The sequence below is a fragment of the Dreissena polymorpha genome, chromosome 13 (assembly GCF_020536995.1).
Source record: "Dreissena polymorpha isolate Duluth1 chromosome 13, UMN_Dpol_1.0, whole genome shotgun sequence".
In the NCBI taxonomy this organism is placed as follows: domain Eukaryota; kingdom Metazoa; phylum Mollusca; class Bivalvia; order Myida; family Dreissenidae; genus Dreissena; species Dreissena polymorpha.
In genome coordinates, this window is record NC_068367.1 from 12,946,708 (window position 1) to 12,967,227 (window position 20,520).

The window sequence follows — 20,520 nt, forward strand, 5'->3', positions numbered from 1 at the left end:
TTCTCTCGTTTCTGCTAATGCTATAATGTCTTCCTGTTTCAATTAACAAATTATGCGATGATAGGCGTATTTTAGCAATGATATTTCTATGTTTTTTATTGTCAATCACATCTAAATACAAAGACCTTTCAAATACAGGTTTAAGTTCTTTATACAGTATTAATGAAGTTGATGAATCAACATTAACTCTCCACTCAGATACATACTGGTCTCTGAGTCTAGTCTTTAACAAAGGAATAAAGCTTTCAATAATAACTGACCCAGGAAACAACCATACATCTGTAAATCCTGTTTGGTTCAATATCTTGCGAACTTTGGAGGACCAATTAACAGTGTTATTTTGTGTTTCAATTTCTAATCTTTGCATATTGATGACAGTAGTAAGAATACAATTTCCTTGTTTCTTTTGATGCAGTTTTAAAAAATATTTTATAATTCTTAGGTATCTACCAATGTATAAAGGGAATCGGCCAACTTCAGCATACAGTGACATCGAATTTGTTGACAGTTTTACATTTAACAGTCTTTTACAGAACTTTCTGTGAATACGTTCAATATTAGTTTCCGTAATAAATCCCCATACTTCGCAATTATAATTAAGGATTGACAAGACATATGCATCAAACAACTTGAACATAACATTAATTGGCACGTCCATATCTTTTGTAATGCAAAACAGGGAATTCATCGCCCTTGTAGCTTTGCCATATAATGTATTCGTGGCAGGTATAAATGAGCCCCCACTTGACATAACAATACCAAGGTAGTTAAAATTGCTAACTATTTCAATTTCCTTTTCTTTGTAGGTCCATTTGCATTTTTTGCTAAGCATTATTTTTGTTTTGTCAATATTAACAGTAAGATTCCATTTATCGCAATATGATTCTAAATTATTCAATGATTCCTGGAGTCCTTCTATAGTTTCTGAAAAAATGACAGCGTCATCCGCAAATAGAAGGAGGTAAATAGACAATTGATCTAACGTTATGCCGGCGTTTAGTCCGTTTTGTAAATTAAATTCTATATCATTAATAAATAATGAAAACATGATCGGCGATGTTATTTCTCCTTGTAAAGTGCACGATATTTACAAAATTTTCCGACCGTGTTAACAGATAGTCAACTAAACTCTGCCCATTGTGTGTAAAACAAGTTATTTTACCAATATTATCATCGTTATGCAATCTACCGTTAACAACTCGAAAATTTGTAGCCAAACATAAATCTAGTAATGCGTCCCCGAAGCGGTTTGAATTCAAATCACACGTTGCCCTAGGCATAGGATGGTCAATGTCTATAAAATCAAGATTACTTAAATTACGATCATATGCAATATAATCTAGTTTTCGACCAATTCTTGCATTTCAATCGCCCGTTACATAAACCGCAACTAGCTCGCTGAAAGTATTAATATCAGATTCAATAGTTTTAAAAATATCTCCATCAAATCGTGGGTGAACAGGTGAATTTTCAGGTGCAATATATGTCACAGCAATATACATGTCATTTTCAGTATTAAAAAAATGTTGATCAAGTTTAATCCATAATAGACAATATATTTCATTTTTAACAACTGAAACCCCTTTTCGTATATTATCGCGAATATATTCAATAATTCCACCACTTGCACGCTTCGCAAGCTTATTTTGATAACGTCTATATGAATGTATTGGATCACTAAATCCAGACAGTTAAAATATAAATAAATATATCATAAAACTTGACAGAGTTAATTTAAAAAAAATGTTAAAATAGCATTCATTTTTTTTACTGAAGTTGCATAATAAGGCAGTAATGAACGTATTTCATTGTATAGCTTTTAAAAAGTATAAATGAACAAATATAGTAACGACGTATTCGATTATAGCTCGTTCAGTGCATATTTTGGTGTTATATGAATATACATGTACTGTATTTATATCTCTTTTTAAGTCGCATGATCTTATTATAAATAGCACTTTGTATTTCAAAAACAGCCAATGCCCAGTTTAGCAAGTATATAATAACACGGACAATTTATTCACTCATATAACACTGATAAAAGCTAAGTCTTAAATTAAACACACGTTAACTGCGTAAGGTAACATGTATTGCTTGAAATAAATAGTACTTACCTTTCAAACTTAGGTCCACCCAAGCAATTTCCAAGTTATGCACAAAATTGCCGAAATAAATAATAATACATTTTAAAGGTTAAACTGTTTGTTATCAAGGTACAGTTACCAACGTCTAACCACAAATATAACTCGAATTATAGCATCGAGCGTATCAATAGGATACTTGCAGATACTGCAAAGAAGCATCAATTTAAAGATAATCGAGATGAGCGATGTAAAAGGTGTCTGTATTTACATCATTAAGAAATATGAACAATTATTCTATAATCTTTTCTATCACAGATAGCAGATGAATTAAAACATCATAACAGTCAGAAAAGTGTGCTTATGCTCTTGTGTAAACAAAACTGTGCATGTAAGCTCTCTGTATTATTAGTCTTGAAGATAAGCGGTTTGTTTGTCAACACGACTGTTTATTGGCTATTTTAATGATTTTATCTAATAGTGTTTGATAAACACCATTCACATTCAAGGGGTCATACTAAAATTGTGTTTTCCTCGTATTCTCACATTTGGAAGCGCATCTGAGCTTTCTGGAAGCACCCTTTAAGTTTAAGAATGTCAACTGCAAATGCAAATAAAATAAATCCGTTAAATTTGTGTGCACTATAATAAACTGTATCATTATACCATTGTTTAACCACTCGAATTGTGACACAAATATAAGGTGATTTTGCATACAATTTCATATGTTTACTTGAATGAAACACAAACTCTATCCGTGTTAAAACGCCATAAAATAAACGAGAAATAGGATGAACATATTTGTCCATGAAGTTAATTAGCAAAAATGTTTAGAAGTAATTTTACATTGTCGAACAGTTCATGTGTTTTATTGTCATTCGCTCCTTTGCTTTGGGAAGCTCTTTTTGGTAACAAAGAGCAACAAACAATTGTAATATTAATTATAACAAATACCATGCCATCTGTTCAATGCCTGGGGTTGTCTTATCCGATCTTTTTGAACAGCGCATCCGTTTTAGTCTTATTTGATTGATCAGTGTGAAACATCTCGTTAAAATTGTGACTTATTATTAATTTACTATTGCTCATTGAAGTACAATACTTGAATAACAAGAATGGTGTTGTGCTTTCAGTTTCTTTTCCGGTACGTTTGACAAACATTTACAATTACAGACTTCGAAAACGTTATTTATATAAACAAAATCGTTAAAATCCTGTTGCAGCTGAAACCAAGTCTTATCGAGTACGCATCAAATGAAACGTTAGATGCAACGGCAAAAGAGAAACCTAATTTTACAATGCGATAATATATATATATATATATATATATATATATATATATATATATATATATATATATATATATATATATATATATATATATACATAAAAGCAGTGAGGACACACAACAAATGTGGAAGACAAGACACTAAACTGCAAATCAAGACCAATCCTTATGTAGTTTCAATGTGAATCTAAGTCGAAGCTCTGTTCACGTCGATGTAATCCATTTATGCCTAGCGTCTAGAAAAAGAGCTCGGCAAACAGCGTAGACCCAGATGAGACGCCGCATGATGTGACGTCTCATCAGGTCCTGCGCTGTTTGCTTTAAGGAATTTTCTGTAAGAAATAGTCTAAATATAGAAATAAAATATACTAGGCATCCCTAATTTTGGAAAAAAAATTGATTCAATTTAGAATGATGGGAGAGACCACTAGGCATAAATGGGTTAATTTGATCAGCTATTGCTTTCATTAAACAGGTCCATCTTGAACTATTAAATATAGATTTGCTTTCAATTCATCTCAAGTACTAGTCATTGTTTTATTCCTCAATGTATAGTAATATGTTTTCAACGTATTACGCTTCTTTGATAAAAAACTTTGATAAATTAAATTGTTCTGGAGAAAATAGTATATTTCAACAGGTTTGAACAATTCAATCATATAAATAAAGTTAACACAGCAAGTTTAATATAATTGCTTAAGCAAACGGAGATTTATTTCATTGGGTGTAATGAACTTATTCACATATTTTAACAAATGTTATCTCACCGTGGTAAATTAAAGCATTGTTATTACAATGTTAAAGAAGATAAAGAAAAAAATAAACCCTTTCACTAACTGAGATTTATACCGGGCAAGTTTCGACTATTAAAATGCGGCAATTCGTACACACACAAAAACAATCTAGTTGTTTCATTGATAAAATCGAAGCAAGTTTTTGCCACAATTATGTAACACATTATACTGAAACAATAACAATTATATTATTATTTTGCATAACAAACGCTTCGTATTGTTTTCTTAATTTATTCATTTCAAATTTTCCAGTCTACATACTATTTAAAGTTCATTCTCTTTAGTTTCAATTTACTAATAAATACAAAAGGAGATACAGCTATAATAATGCAACCTCTTTTTGTGTTGTAATTTTATTTTTAAATATAGGTATCGACTTGCATTATGAACAAAATACAATGGTTTAGAGCTTCAAATTTGTTTAATACTATCCAAAAGGTGGTAAACTTTAATCCTTTTAAAAAACGCAACGTTCTTAAATGGTTTCCACCTGTGTTTACTTTTCATTAAAAGTTGTTAATGGAAATGATGGCAATCTAACTTGCGGTGTATTTCTAATATGTATTATAAATAGAATCAAAGATAAATGTTACATAATTATATATATAATCTGCAATAGAAAATACAAACTATAATTGTAAATTATATCACAAGAGTTAGGAAACACCATTTTAATATGCCCATGCTGGAAGAGATTTATGTTTATAGTGTATATCATTTACATAAGTACAAAATGCGAAGATCAATATGTGCATCTACTTAGCACTTTCTACCAAAACTCTAATATAAAATTTCAATATTTAAATGAAATTAATTTTATCTTCATTTTCACTTGGTTATTAATACCAGTCTTATTTAGCTTCAAACAACCTCCTGAATCTCTATTGGTATAACACGAACTGGTTTTTTTACATGTTTATATTCATGCCAATTTTGTTCAAGTGAGCTACTTTAAGTGCCGTGTAATAATGTTAAGAAGAATAGATTATTGGAACTAATTTTAAATCATCGCAGCTGTTTATTTAATTGGTTGTCATTAACAACGATGGGCAAGACGTAGGTCCAGCTGTTTGCTACAACGGTGTATGATAGTTTGAGGACACACTTTCCGAGTTTAATTAGTTAAATGTGCTGAAAATTAAGTATTTAAATTTTGCTAACTCGATCAACAGACAAATTACACTGAAAGAAGCCATTGAAAATAGTTACTTACCATACATACAGAAAGCCCGAAATTTAATAAAGTACCAATCATGTCTATTGTAACAGATGTTGGGTAGTTAACAGCCTAATTAGAATACGGCGTTAAATCTATTGGTTCATGTAAATTGTGATTAGGAATACAGCAGGATAATCCGGAGATTGTAGTTATTTGATTGTTATTATTAGGTTTTCTAATTTATCATTCTTGCTCATGGTAAGAGATTGTAAAAGTTCTCTAATTTCTAAGTTTATATCAGAAAATTTTCCATTAACTGTTAAGGAAACTGTTCATATCATAAATTAGTTATTATGAACTGAGTGTGTTTTGCTATTGTTGTAAAGTAAAACAAACAAGGGTAAAACAAGCCGCATTTGTCGTTAATTAACTTATTTAAATACGCCACGCTATGAACCAGAGAGGAATGCCACATTGATGTAAATATTGCGAGTGTATTTCAAAACAACTAAAACACATTCAAGCGAAAAAAATGAGCAAATTTAATGAACATACATCTCTAAGGTTAACTCTATGTGAAAACTCAATCGTTAGCTTTCCTATACTCATTTTCTGTGCAGACGATTATGTGTTGTTATTGATTGCGCAGAGCAAAATGTACGTAGACAAGTACTTACTTACTGAAAGTGTTGCTGGCGTACACTAGTTTGTTTTTAAATGATTATGTATGGATTACAATATGCAGTTTTACTAGTGCATAGCAAAACCAGACAATTTCAGCAAATATACGGTATACGAACGAGTTATATATTCAGGCGGGAGCGTAATGTGAAATTATTCGTTTTTAATATGAAAAAGATAATACAATTTGTTTGTTTTTTTTGTTTAAAACTTGAAACTTGAAACTTGCTAATTTGATGAAACGCCTATTTATATAATTATATTCAATGGCGTAGTACAAAACATATATATGTACATAAAATTTATAAAAAAAATAAGAGGTATTGCTAGTATTATGCAGCATTAATGAAAGGATTAATGATCTGAAAATGTGTGATATAAATAAGAATGCTGTAAGGAACTTAAGCAATAAAACAATACCGGCTACACTATTAAAACACAGTAAAAGTAAAATATTTTGTAATAAATTGATATAGCTAGAGTTAAGACAATAATTATAATGATAATATGAGCAAATATTTGGCAACATAAAGACACTGTTTTCCATTAACTAAAAGGATACGTAAAAGTATATTTCTGCACGCTGGCTGTCGGATCCCACAGCTTTTGTTTATTTGTATAACACGTACCCGAACATAATTAGTATTCTTTTTTACTTTATATTATCAGGTTAAAATGATTTATTTGAGTCTTTCAATGAAACCCCAAGTTACTTTATAATTTACTATGTTAAAAATTGATATGAAAATGTGTACAAAATGATATGATTCAACGCTAAAATTATAATCAATCAATTATTCTGTTGAAAATGCCATTTGAACTGTAAAGCATACGTATGAAAACATTTCCCAAATAGTCAATTAAGTGGAATGGGTTGCATAGTTGTAATTGCAAACATTTCATTCCACTTATCTTTGTATTTTTATGTAATGAAGTTGAACACTTACATACTTGATGGACAAAGGCATAATGATGATCCAACTTTGTCTCGAATACATACAGTCTACAATCATCGACTACATACGTTTCTGTGTAGTTTCGACTTCCAGTTTGCGACTAACAACCAACGCAGGAAATATACTAGGGGTTTGTTCTATTGTTGCTTGTCAAGGTGTCTTTTTAAGAGTTAAACAGTCAAGATAAATTATTGAAGACGCACAATATTCACCAGTTCCCGACGTAATGATATTAGAAGTTATAAATTACGCTCAATGTTTTATTATACTCTAACTAGAATAAAATCTTATTGAAGGTGCGCCCATATGCTTTATAATAGGTAATTGCTGTATTTAAATCTATTCTTATTATTTTAAGTGTCTCTAGCGTAGGTTTGAATCATTTGCAATTGAACACAAACAATAAACGTTATTTGTGTGTTTTGCATATTTCAATAAAAACAATTATTTTATTTGATTGGTATTACAAATAATTACTGAATAATACATGAACATAAACTTATGATTATGATCATATTTGTAGTCGAGGCAATTAAATGTGAATATTATTTTCAGTATACTGAAGTCCACATTGTTTAACAACGTGATACATGCACAGCCCTGTTTCCGATATGAATTCTTATGCATTTTCGACAGTTTTCCTGCTGTCCCTCAGTAAAAATACATTGTTTGATTGTGTCTGTGTTCTTTACATCTAGATATTAAAGAGATTATGTTAGGATGATTACACTTTGCCATGATAAACTTTTTTAATAATTTACGCTGTTGTTTTCTCTGCTCAGTATTAAAGGGGCCTTTTCACAGATTTTGGCATTTTTTAACTTATTCATTAAATGCTTTATATCGATAAATGTAAACATTTGATCGTAAAAGCTCCAGTAAAAAATCAAGAATAAAATTTAAAAAAAGGAAAAGAACATTGCCCGGACCAGGTTTCGAACTAGTGACCCCTGGAGTCCTGCCAGAGTCCTGAAGTAAAAACGCTTTAGCCTACTGAGCTATTCCGCCGAGTACACATACGTTACGAATTTTATACCTTATATAAGCAATCTTCGTAGTTTCACAAAATTTAACGACAAAAACAGAACTCTCCAAATTATTCAATCGTTTCGCGTTGCAACGCTTTATAATTTTTAGGTTTTAAAATCGTCAAAAGATGCATATAATGGCTATATTAGACCATGGTAAATGTTCAGTATTACTGTTTCCTCACAAATATCATAACTAAAACGAAAAATTGCGAATCTGAAACAACTTTTTTCAATTTTGTCAATTTACCAAAGCGTGAAAAGATCCCTTTAAGAAAGGTATCTCAGTGCAATCAGTTTTAAGATTTATTTAGACTTAATGTACACTGAATATTAAAATGCTGTTATATGTTTAATAACACTTATTTGGTTCAAGTGATAATTTTGTTTAGCGACGTTTCTAGTGCTTACATATAAAATGCCTAACACAGATAATCACTGAACATTGTACTGTTTAGATGTCTTCGTTTACAAATACACAACATTTTCGAAATGAGGTGTTAATTTTATGTTGTTATTATTCATATTTGACACTTCACTGGCTACGTATAAAGTAATGTGTTATTGAATATGTGTTTTCATGGATAAAAAATGGTCCTATCTGTTTAAATTGTTACTACTTCTTTATATTTGTTCGTTTCATAATAATGTAAGTTTATTAAATAATAATGATATTGTTAATACGCGAATTTTGCGAACTTCGATGTATTTTTGACGATTATATTAATACGAATACAAATTTCAATGTAGGTATTGTAACATCTAAGTGCAATCTGAATAAATGCAGAGGATACACACAAGTTCCCCCACACGTCTCAATGATATCCTTTTATACACTAATAATAGTGCAATATTCACACTAAATTGACGTAGATGGTACCGATAAAATATATCAATTGGAACTTTAGAGCATTAACAATCAAGTACTTGAGAGCGAAATTTCTAAATATTTTGATAAAGCTTGTCAATGCGGACTTTTCAAAAGTAAATTATTGGTAAAATGTTTTATGGAGTAATTGAAGAAGTAAATGCGGCACGAAGTTGTCAAAGTTAAAATGATACGATACACGTTTCGCACATATGATACTGTGTACCTACAAATCGAAACAATTTTCCAAAGAAAGAGCCTTTGAAAATATAGAACAATAGTTATCTTATGCTCTTCACCTAAACGTATGCATCCATACTATAATATCTATATTTTCGATTACATTGAATCACGAATTGAACTTTCTGCAATAATTGTCTGGTAAGACCACTCGTATTATGTAACACTGTTTAAAAAAAACTAATGCAAACATTTCAATCTTTGTCTAATTGCGTCTGTATGATCCATACAACATTACTAGAAACTTTTCAATTCTCTATTTCATTACCATGGCCCTTTAATATTTCATGCCTTACAGTAATGACTAAAATTCCTAATTTGTGCAAGTTCTCACATCGAGTAATTTCTCAATATTAGGTTACTACATCGTGCAGTACATCATCTCCAGGCAAACGAGAATTTATTGTCATTTATATTTTGCCTGGGACACGGTCTTTTTTTGAAGTCGTATATAGCGGGTTATCGTGAATTTGGGCTTTACAAGATTACATAATCACCGCTTTAAGTCCATAAACAACTAGATAGCCTAATTTGGAAATATGTTAGACTTGAGGTCAATCTAAAATAACAACACGTCCTTATTTATGATTTGTTGTTCTAATGTGTCACACAGCGAGTGATTAAACAGCAAAACGACATTGACATATATTTCGAGAAGACCTGATTAGTTTACCCAAAGGTGTAAATATGTAAGTTAATATAAAATACTTGACTGGACATGGTTTTCGATCATGCGGTCATTCATTTATTTTTTATATGTATCTCAAGAAACTAAGAAAAAACAGCCACCATACACAGCAAAGACTAAAATTATGTTCAACTCAAATCTGGTTAAGCCATTCCAACCCTTGCTTAAAGATAATAATAATATACTAAGCAACAATAACGAAAATATAAATGAAAACATAAAATGTATCACATATTTCATATATATCAATGCGGTCAAAGTATTTGGCATAACTATTAGCCAAATGAACTTTAAACAAATGAAAATAAGAAAAGAAAACTCCCAAATAGCTTGACAGTAATTGTTACTCAACAAAGAAAAATGTCAAACGTGCAAGAAACACGTCCAGCAAACCATACAATGATAGAAATAGACACAATTTCGGAAAACAAAGTGTACCCTTCACAAAATAAACGAGATACAAATTAGCGGAAGGAAAATTGTTGAAACAAATCCGAAGCAGTTCTGGAAATCTCTCAAACAATTATATTATAAGCATAGCTCAGATAAATAAATTAGATGCTTTATACACTTCAATCATGTATTAGGTAAAGATTTCACAGAAATAAACATCAGCTCAGATTCCAATGAAACAACTGACAATAAACTAGACGGAAGATTTTCCTTTTAGACGAATCAAAATAAGCCGTTTCAAGAAGAAAAGAAAACACAATTATAAGTCATGCCGTCCGGTTAATTTAAACGCAGAGATAATTTAATTCTCTGTTGACAAATTAGTACCCTAATTTAGTTCAATATACAATAAGCTTTTTAGAGACGCTAAAGATCCAGAAAATGGGGCATTAGATACACATTTCCAATATTAACTGGTTGGAAACCAAACGATGCTTAAAACTATAGTGGTATTACTTAAAATAATATTTTAGAAAAATATATTCGCAACATCTCCTCAACCGTATTAACAAGTGGGCAATCATGTTAAACTCATCAAATGCTAATTCGAATATCTAACAGAATAAAAGCACATCAGACTGTATATTTATGCTTAATTTAATAATATGAAAAGTAATTAATGCAGGTAAAATAATAAAAACAATTTGTTTTGATTATCAACAATTTTATGACATAATAAAGCATCGCTACAATTTCAAAAAGTAATGACATCAAATTTAACATACAACATGGTTAATGCCGTATGAGCCATGTAAAGTGTTGATAAATCAAAAATAAAATGTATTCAAATATTGTAAGACCACATCAGAATTTAACAAGGCGGAAAATAAGGCGACATCAGCTCATCTATTTTGCTTATGATTTTCGTAAATGGCATACTACAGCCCATGGGCACAAATATAGATGACTTATTCACCATTGTCGAGTAAAATCTCTTCTGATACTGAATGATGACGACAAAGTTCTTGTTGCATCCTCCAAAGTAGCGCTACAAAATATTTAACCAACATAGAGACTTACTGTTACTCGTGGCAATTAACCCATTTATGCCTAGCGTCTAGAAAAAAGGCCTTGGCAAACAGCGTAGACCCAGATGAGACGCCGCATCTACGCTGTTTTGCTTAAACAAATTTCTGTAAGAAATATTCTAAATATAGAAATAAATATACTAGACATCCCTAATTTTGGAAATAAATTGATCCAATTTAGAAGGATGGGAGAGTCCACTATGCATAAATGGGTAAAATATCAATACAACCAGGACAAAATTTTAATTTTTGAAAAAGGAACCAGATATATTGATATTGATATTTTCCATTAAGGTGAAAAATTCGCAGTCATCACTTCCTTCAAATACCAAGAAGCATGCCTCTTTAAAAATGGCAGTTTTTAAAGGACACACATGTATAGCAGAACATAATTATACGTCAATGCGTGGATTTTTCTTTTCAATAAATACGAATTTAGTGCAAAAAGCAATCTTAAACTATTTGCCAACCTAGTTGCATCAGTTGAAATGCTCAATCGAAAAATGAGCTCAGCGAGAATAAACGATATAGAAGCCGTGCACACGAAATTCTTGAAATTATTGAGGCAAATATTATGCGTTTGTCAGTTAACTAATCACAGCGCTCTGTACGGTGCATATGGGACAGATTTCTTTCGATGAAAAAAAAATATCGTCGACTACTGGTTTAAACTGTTATTGTCAAATGAAAGCAACGTGATCCGACTGACATAAAACATGTTAAAAAAAATACAAATAATGGTACTACTTATGGCTATCGAAATTGGGATTGGCATGTGAAAAACACAGTGGAGAAAAATGAAATGTCTGAGATATGGGTCAACCAAAACATTACGGAAGGATACTAGATTGTTATACATAAGCATGATATAGCGATATAGCAAATCCCCAACGACTATCATTGTATTGCTTATGTTAACACCAGTTTCTGCTTAAAACGTATTTAGATTAAATAATTGAAGCAAAATAGAATATCGAACTTAGTAAGTTTCGCTTATCATTATATAATCCAAAAAATAGAAAGGGGACTGTACCATAATATCGAACGAGAAAATCGAAGGAGTAAATTTTGCCCCATGAACGCAATAGAAAATGAATAACATTTACTAGGAGTATGTCCTATATATGCACATCTATAAACTTTTGTGTTTAACAACACGCAGATGGACAGCAATAAATAAATTTCGAGAATAATGCCCAGCGAGGGTAAAACTGAAATGATAAATGCTGCAAAATGTATTTACGAAGCAAATAACTTAAGATTGCATCTCGATGTGTATTTTCTTTCGGATATTAATGCTAACTGTATGCAGTTGTCAAATTAATAATAATCATCGCTTTCGCTTTAGTTATGACGATACAACCCAAATAGGATCTTTCACTAATTTAAGCTGTTATAATATTTAATTTGTTCATTTTTTATTCTATTCTGATGTTCGCAACAAATAAATGAAACCAAACATATGCTTGCACGTTAAAGCACTTATGTGACAGAAGATGGCGTGATCATATAGATGTGTGTACATCTTGAAAAATCATTATGTGAAAATATTTACATAAAATTGTATACTATTATATTGATGTATACTTGTACGTATGTCATGATATAAATTATATATATATATATATATATATATATATATATATATATATATATATATATATATATATATATATATATAGTTCGTTAACTGAACAATTGATACATATGCATGCTATGAATGTGTATAGGCTGACATTGTCACGCACAATTGCCCGTAGTGTGTGCTCATTGTATCATGTTTCAAGTCAATAATAAAACAACATGTACAATACTAGGATGAAACTTTCCATTCCTTGATTTATATGAATATTCAAACTGCAAGTACAGTATTTCATTAACAAATGTGTATATTAAATATCAAATGAAGTTCGCCATACTTCTTTTATTTTAATCATCCATCGATTTTAAATATTTTACAATAAACACAACAAAAAACACTATTGGTTTAAAATATCAGGTCAGTATTCTCCTCCGTCTACTGCAAATTCTTCTTATAGATACCTTGTAAGAATATAAGTAATTATTCACTTCATAGCGTATCATGTTAACCAGTTCATAACATAATCGCCCAACCTCTATCTTCTACCATTACTAATAAATTATATACTGCATATATAATGTAGGCTATGGGCTTGTATACATTTATTGCTGAATAAATAATGTTTTTGTTGTTGTTATTATATCAGTATGCTTTAATAGTTTATATTAAGACATATGATGTGCTAGGGGCGTTTGTATCAATGACTGATAATGACTTATAAATATGTTTATCACATTAACATGTTCAACGTTATATCAGCTGTTCATTCTGTGTTGAGACTTAATTTGTCCTCGCGATTCATTTATGTAATAATCATAAAATACTTTAAGTTTAAAGCATATTATTTACAAACCAACAACACGAGTATCTTATTTAATTACCTGGTAAGAAACGCAGAAAGTCTACATGATCACAAAAGAAGCATCACACAATGTAGTTTAAAGTACAAAGGTAAATTATTAGCCGGATCACGTAATTATCGATCATAGGCGTTCTCAATCACTGTCCATTTACCTGTTATCATTTGTTTTTTAATGCTTGTGTATTACCCATTTTAGGGTACGGTCCAGTGAAACTAGTATCATCGTCTTAAATTGCAGTAGCTTTGTCTGTATTGTTTGCTTCCGGGTTAATCTTGAAAAAACGTTTGTATCATAACTTCAGGCAAGACATTCATAAGTTTATGTTTTGCTCGTCAATGATTAATATGCGTTAATTATTACGCTCAAAAACTCATTTGTGTTTAACCCATTTATGCATAGTGGACTCTCCCATCCTTCTAAATAGGATCAATTTATTAAAAGATGAGTAATATCTAGTATATGTGTTTCTATATTTAGAATATTTCTTACAGAAATTCCTTTAAGCAAACAGTGCAGACCTTGATGAGACGCCGCATCTAGACGCTAGGCATAAATGGGTTAAAGGGGCATTAAACGTTGCGGTAAATTGAAACAATTAAAAAAAATGTGTTAAAATAGCAATTTTTCGTTGTAGTTAAGATATTTGCAAGGAAACAGTAATACTGGATATTTACCATGCTCTAAAATGTCCATTTTATTCATCTTCTGATGATTTAAAAACCTGAAAATTATAAACGCGAAACGATAAATAATTTGGAGAGTTCTGTTGTTGTCGTTATATGTTGTGATACTACGAGGATTGATTAGAAATGCCCCTCGAAATGCCCATAATCACGCACAAGCAATGCCACAATATATCAGTTTCTTTAATTATAAATTTCGGAGCCGTTTTAAGTTGCTTTTTGAAAAAAAACAACATTACCTTAAACATTTAAATAACAACAATAAACTTGCATAACGACTCTCAGAGTGTTTCATTCCGTCTTATGATAATCCTTAATGTACACTTAAAGCCACATCAATTCTCAAAATCATCTTACCATACCACATCTAGCGTTGGCATTTTGGCTATTGCTATAATACACACTGCTTGTTTATAGGTTAACTTTATTTAAAGAAATATTTTGCGAAATATTCGTTGATTTTGAGTATGTATGTTAAATGCAGGCTATCCAGATAGCGTAGAGGTATGTTGCTTATCGTATAGAATAGCGGCCATTATCCAACACCACAAATTTAAATTTTAATTGTAATTATAAAGGGAAGGACGATTTATTAACTTTTTACTTGGGTGTTGTGATCATTTTCCACCAACAAATAGATATTAAAAACTATGTTAAACGTTCTTTATTCAGCAAAAACGTACAGTGTTGACAATATGAAAAGGCAAGTGCACGAGAATTTTATGACAACTATCTCGTTGTACATAACTCTAATGGCATCCATGCCCCCCATTGTTGTGAGGGTCTGGGTGGACCTGGAATTGACGAGAAATGAGTGTAAATATAAATAATATAATATACAAATGAGTGCTGACAACATTATCGATGTACATGACTCAAAGGGCAAGCATGCCCACAATGTAAGGGCCTGGATGGAATTAAAGATAAAAGTGTTCATATGAATAACGTGATGGCAGACAACGGAACTCTGTCAGGACGACGAACAGTTGCATTTGCAATATGTACTGGTCACTTTTAATGCGCGTAGATTTGCTACGACTACAAAGGCAACGTGTTGAGCATTAAATGTTAATTGATATTTACGTAAAATAACGCGAAAAGCAAATAAACAAACATGTTTAAAACAACTCATACATATCCAATGCATAAATATACAATGCAATGCAAGTAAATGTTTTTATCAAGGACCAACACAAATATCTAATTGGTTAAATATTAAAGGAACCTTTTGACAAATGTGTGCATGTATAGACGAGTTTCATTAATTACTTTAATGTGATACAATGGAACTAAAGAGCACTTGATAAATATTTGCTAAATACAACTTAGGAAGTATCATAATATATTGTTATGGTAAAATATTTAGAAACTTAAAATCTTTTTTTTCTTACAGTTAGATTCTTAGATGAGCCGTTATATGCTCGGTAAATGTACATTAAATGCAATTAATCGTCACTTCTTTTTCATGATTAATTACGATTAACGTTGGCAATAAGAAATGGAATCTTCATGCGAAACATTAACATTAGCATTATAGTTAATCCCAGTCGGTCATGTGAGAAACATATTGGGAATTTGATTATCATAATTTTCAATACTTCATAAATAAACTTTTTCATTATTTAACAACGCATTTCATATATTTCAGAAGTCTCGCAGAGTCTAAGTTGATCTTGATATAGACTGCTTTGCTGTTAAAGTTTCGTTCATTCATACATTTTTGAATTGTTTAATCATATTGATAAATTACGCATAATGTAGTAATAGGACTTATGGTACATATAGATATATCATAATATCAGAAATCAGATAAACAAGTCGACCCTTTCTCTTTAATATGATTATGTTTATCAAAAAAATTTTTTTCGATACGTGCTCTTAGCATATTGCAAGTTTCAGTTCTCAGATCTGCATTGTTTTATGAACGGTCTGGAAAATAACTTCATATAAAACTTTAGATACACACATCAATCAAAGTGTCTGCTTGAAGCACTTACGTACTACCTAGGAAATTCTTATCATAAACCCATGAATAAATCGAAGGCGAAGTCATTTTTTCAATATCTACTTCAGTAACTTAAACCTTTTATGCCTAGCGTCTAGAAAAAAAGAACTTGGCAAACAGCGTAGACCCAGATGAGTCGCCGCATGATGTTTGCTTAAAGGAATTTCTGTAAGAACTATTCTAAAAATAGAAATTAATAAACTAGACATCCCTTATTTTGGAAATTAATTATCCAATTCAGAAGGAAGGGAGAGTACACTAGGTATAAATGGGTTAATAGCTTATTATAATATATATGTACATACAGCATGGAGGAACGCGTTGAATTCGACTTTTTGGATTTGTCCATCATCTGAAGTGAAATTATACTAAAATTACCACACTATTCAAACAAACGTATTGTTTTCTTTTGGACTCTTAGTTATTTTCAAGCATGCTTTTACATTTTCCTTGACGACAGGTACAACAAACGTAAATGACGTTCATTGCTCTGATTTTATACATTACAAATCGCCTATTGGTGTCAATATTATATTTTCATAAAAATCATATATGCTTAAACGAGGTGTTTAAATAACATAGAGTATATGTGTTCATGTCAGTGTAAGATCGTTTGTTATTTCACGAAGGATCATAGAAAATATATTTTTACGAGTGGCGCAGCCACGAGTGAAAATTTTTTTTTTTTTGATCACTCGTGAAATAACAAACGATTTTACACTGACATGAACACATTTTCTGTTTCTTTTATACCCCTTTTTCAAGAAAATAATTAACATCTGTTTCCCTTTTGCTGAAATATTACCCTTTCTTGGAGTTTCTCCCGTGGCGTGCCTCAATACATTGATATGACGTCATTTTGTTGACGAAATGACGTCATTTTGTTGACGAAATAACGTCATAATTCCAGGGAAATTCTTCAGTTTATATTTTACAATGTAAATAAACAGTAAAAAAAGCATAAAACTAAAAGAAAACGTGTTGGATTCAGTGGAATATCGATTTCCTTTCACTCGTGATCATAGAAAAAATATAAACAAGGTTATAAACAAGGGAAGTACATTTTGATATGATAATCTAAAAAATAGAAAAAAGAATTCCGAAAATGTGTTCTTTTCATCGGTGAAAAGAACAATTGTGTTGTTTTCACTGCTGTTATTACACTGCAGAAATGTCAAATTGTATCATTAGATATAAAAGTAAGTGAACTAATTACATAATTTCTTTGCATAACTCAATGGTTTAAATAAAACACATAAAGATTTAGCTCAAGTTGCCATCAGCGTTAGACATGTACTCACGTGGATTTGTATCATAGTTGCCGACATGCCCGTTAATGTCACTGCTTTCGATTAAATGATTCTTGTTCAGGTCCAGATTCACAACAAAGTCGTGCGCTGTGGAGTGGGTGTCGTGGTATCTTGCAACCCACATCGCGATGAAGTCATGGTATGAAATTCCGTTATCTGAAATGTTTCATTATCGTATTAGGAATGCCACTTGTCTACGACATCGTTATAAACGTTGCCTATTACTAACGTTTCAAGTGCATTGCTAATAAATCTCTAGTATGACCCATTTGTGGGAGGTGGACATTTATGAATGTTGTACAAAACCAGCGATTTATTTAAGAACTCGCAAACTGGAAAATGTAAATATGTATTTACTGTAAGCTGCAATGCAAAACAAAATGTAAAACTATAATCATTAAACGCATTCGATGTACATTGTCAAGATGTCATCGTCGTCAATCATCGTCGTAAAATATCATTTATAATTTCATTTATTTAATGTTAGTCAATTGAAACATGCAATAATTGTATATTCCGTATTGAACTTACTTTTAACTATTTGCTTGACATTCCATTATGTTCATGCATATTCATATAAAATGATAAAGTATATGGTTTTAAATCGCTGCAAAGCATACGTTGCATGCATAAATAAATATATAGTTATATATTTTAGTGTTTCACCTGTCATGCCCCATGATGTTGTGAGTTGATGCATCAGTTCATCCAACTGCATTATACCGTCCCCGTTATGGTCTGTTTCAAGCATAATCTGATCAGTCATCTGGTCAACCGTCCAGCACATGGTGTTGGCACTGTCAGAAGTGATACATATTACATGATATGATCAGTCATCTGGTCAACCGTCCAGCACATGGTGTTGGCACTGTCAGAAGTAATACATATTACATGATATGATCAGTCATCTGGTCAACCGTCCAGCACATGGTGTTGGCACTGTCAGAAGTGATACATATTACATGATATGTTTTGTGAACGATGCTTACTAGCACAATAATAATAAACAAAGGCCAAAAACACTATTCCGTTTTCATAATAATATAATAAAACTCATAATCAATATCTCTATAATCAAACATATCATTTATTTCTTATTAGCATTGAATATGTAATTTTAAATTATATGCATACGACAATGCAAATAAATTACCTCAAACATGCCTTGAAGAACAATGACAATAATATTAACATATACATGTTGGCTCAAACGATAACTAGTTCAATGCAAGCAATGTTGCTCCCCGGTCTTATTTAGCAAGAGATCTTCCTCCCTTTATGTACTTACGAACAAATCACGTGGCCACCTTCAACTGGTTACTTGTAGTCTGCACATGGAAAATTTCTCACATATTACACGTGATTTGTTTCTATAACGGTACAGAATGCGTGCAAATATTCAATCCCTCTATCCTTGGAAGGCCCTATAATGATAGATCTAATTATTACAGGTACAGAAGGACAATGCTTGGTGTTGTTGCTGAAAAACGATTTTTGTTTATGACACATTATTGCTGGTATCAAACTTAACAATTTTTACAATATCCTCACACCAAATTAAGTGCATTATACTATATTCAAGATTGCAGGAGTTGTTTATTGTTATATAAATGTAATATGCACGTTTTCTCTCGCTTGAATCATTCAACAATCTCAAACGTTATACCACTTTTTTAACTTTGACTTGCAATAACATCAGCATTTTATTTAAACAAAGTTCGCTGAATATTGTCTATGAATTCTAGAGTTTTAATATTTGGTGTGCAACATCATAGTGCGGTCTTTGTTTTCAAATTATGCCCTCATTGTCAAAAAGGACAACTAATGGGTCTAATGTTTCATATAGATTTTGTAACATTAACCAGTGTACTATTTGGTATATAAAATTAAGTATTGATCCTCCACAAATTGTTGTTTTATTACATTCTCCTGTGATCAAAACTGATAGCGCACAAAACGTCACAATTTATTGTCAACTTTAAACAAATCTCTTTGAAATTAAATATATTACGGTATCCTTCAAGCGCGTTTAGACTGTAATTAGTACTTATAGATAAACATACCGTTCAGTTGCTCTAAAATCAGTACGCAGGTAAGTCAACTTCGTGACTTTATATCGAAATTATGTTCAACAAAATCACGACATCATGACTGAAGTGCAGACAAGTCAAACTTGAGATGACTGAGTTTTTAAATAATTATCTAAAATGTCCTTAAATTGTGTTTGAGATCGTTTAAGTGTGTTGTTACATAAATTGTCCTTTATTAATTTATACACAATAGTTTGATTTTAACAAACAACTAGCGAACGGTTATAAGAACATGTTTCATTAGTTTTCATTTTTTATTAAGCTTAATTAAGCTTGGTACCTGCTTTTTTACCTTTGAAAAACGTTCATATTTTGGAACAAATAATGCTTTTTATTGTTAAAGATATTGTTAAGCCGAGTTACACGCATACAACTTCATTCAATAACAATATGATTATTCGCGAATTTTGAGTGGACGACTACGTTTTTTACGTGTTCAACCCGTTTATTAAGATAAAATAATTGAATAATGAATATCTTTATATCATGGGGCGAGAAATATTAATCAGATAATCATCAGTAATCGCACAAATGACATGTCGGATAAGTAGTTAAGTGGTTCACTAATAGCTTAGCATGTCCACAGTTTTTATATATCTGATCAATATTCATTGAATTTAGTTACCGGCTTATATATGTTTGTATGTTGTTAAGCATTTAACATAAAGGAGTAATCCACAATATTTTCAGTTAATCATTGACATGAAACGACTTGCTTACAGT

The 20,520-nt window shown here is 31.0% G+C and overlaps 1 protein-coding gene across 1 annotated transcript; it reads right to left on the reverse strand.

Annotated features, from left to right (window-relative positions):
* Window positions 1–15,041: 15,041 nt before the first annotated feature.
* Window positions 15,042–19,007, reverse strand: LOC127856327 (uncharacterized). Its single transcript, XM_052392459.1, has 5 exons — window positions 18,861–19,007; window positions 18,374–18,504; window positions 17,699–17,863; window positions 16,703–16,749; window positions 15,042–15,186 (listed from the first exon to the last, which is right to left on the reverse strand). Exons 1-5 carry the CDS (start codon window positions 18,905–18,907, stop codon window positions 15,142–15,144), a joined length of 435 nt encoding a protein of 144 aa, XP_052248419.1. The 5' UTR covers window positions 18,908–19,007; the 3' UTR covers window positions 15,042–15,141.
* Window positions 19,008–20,520: the final 1,513 nt, after the last annotated feature.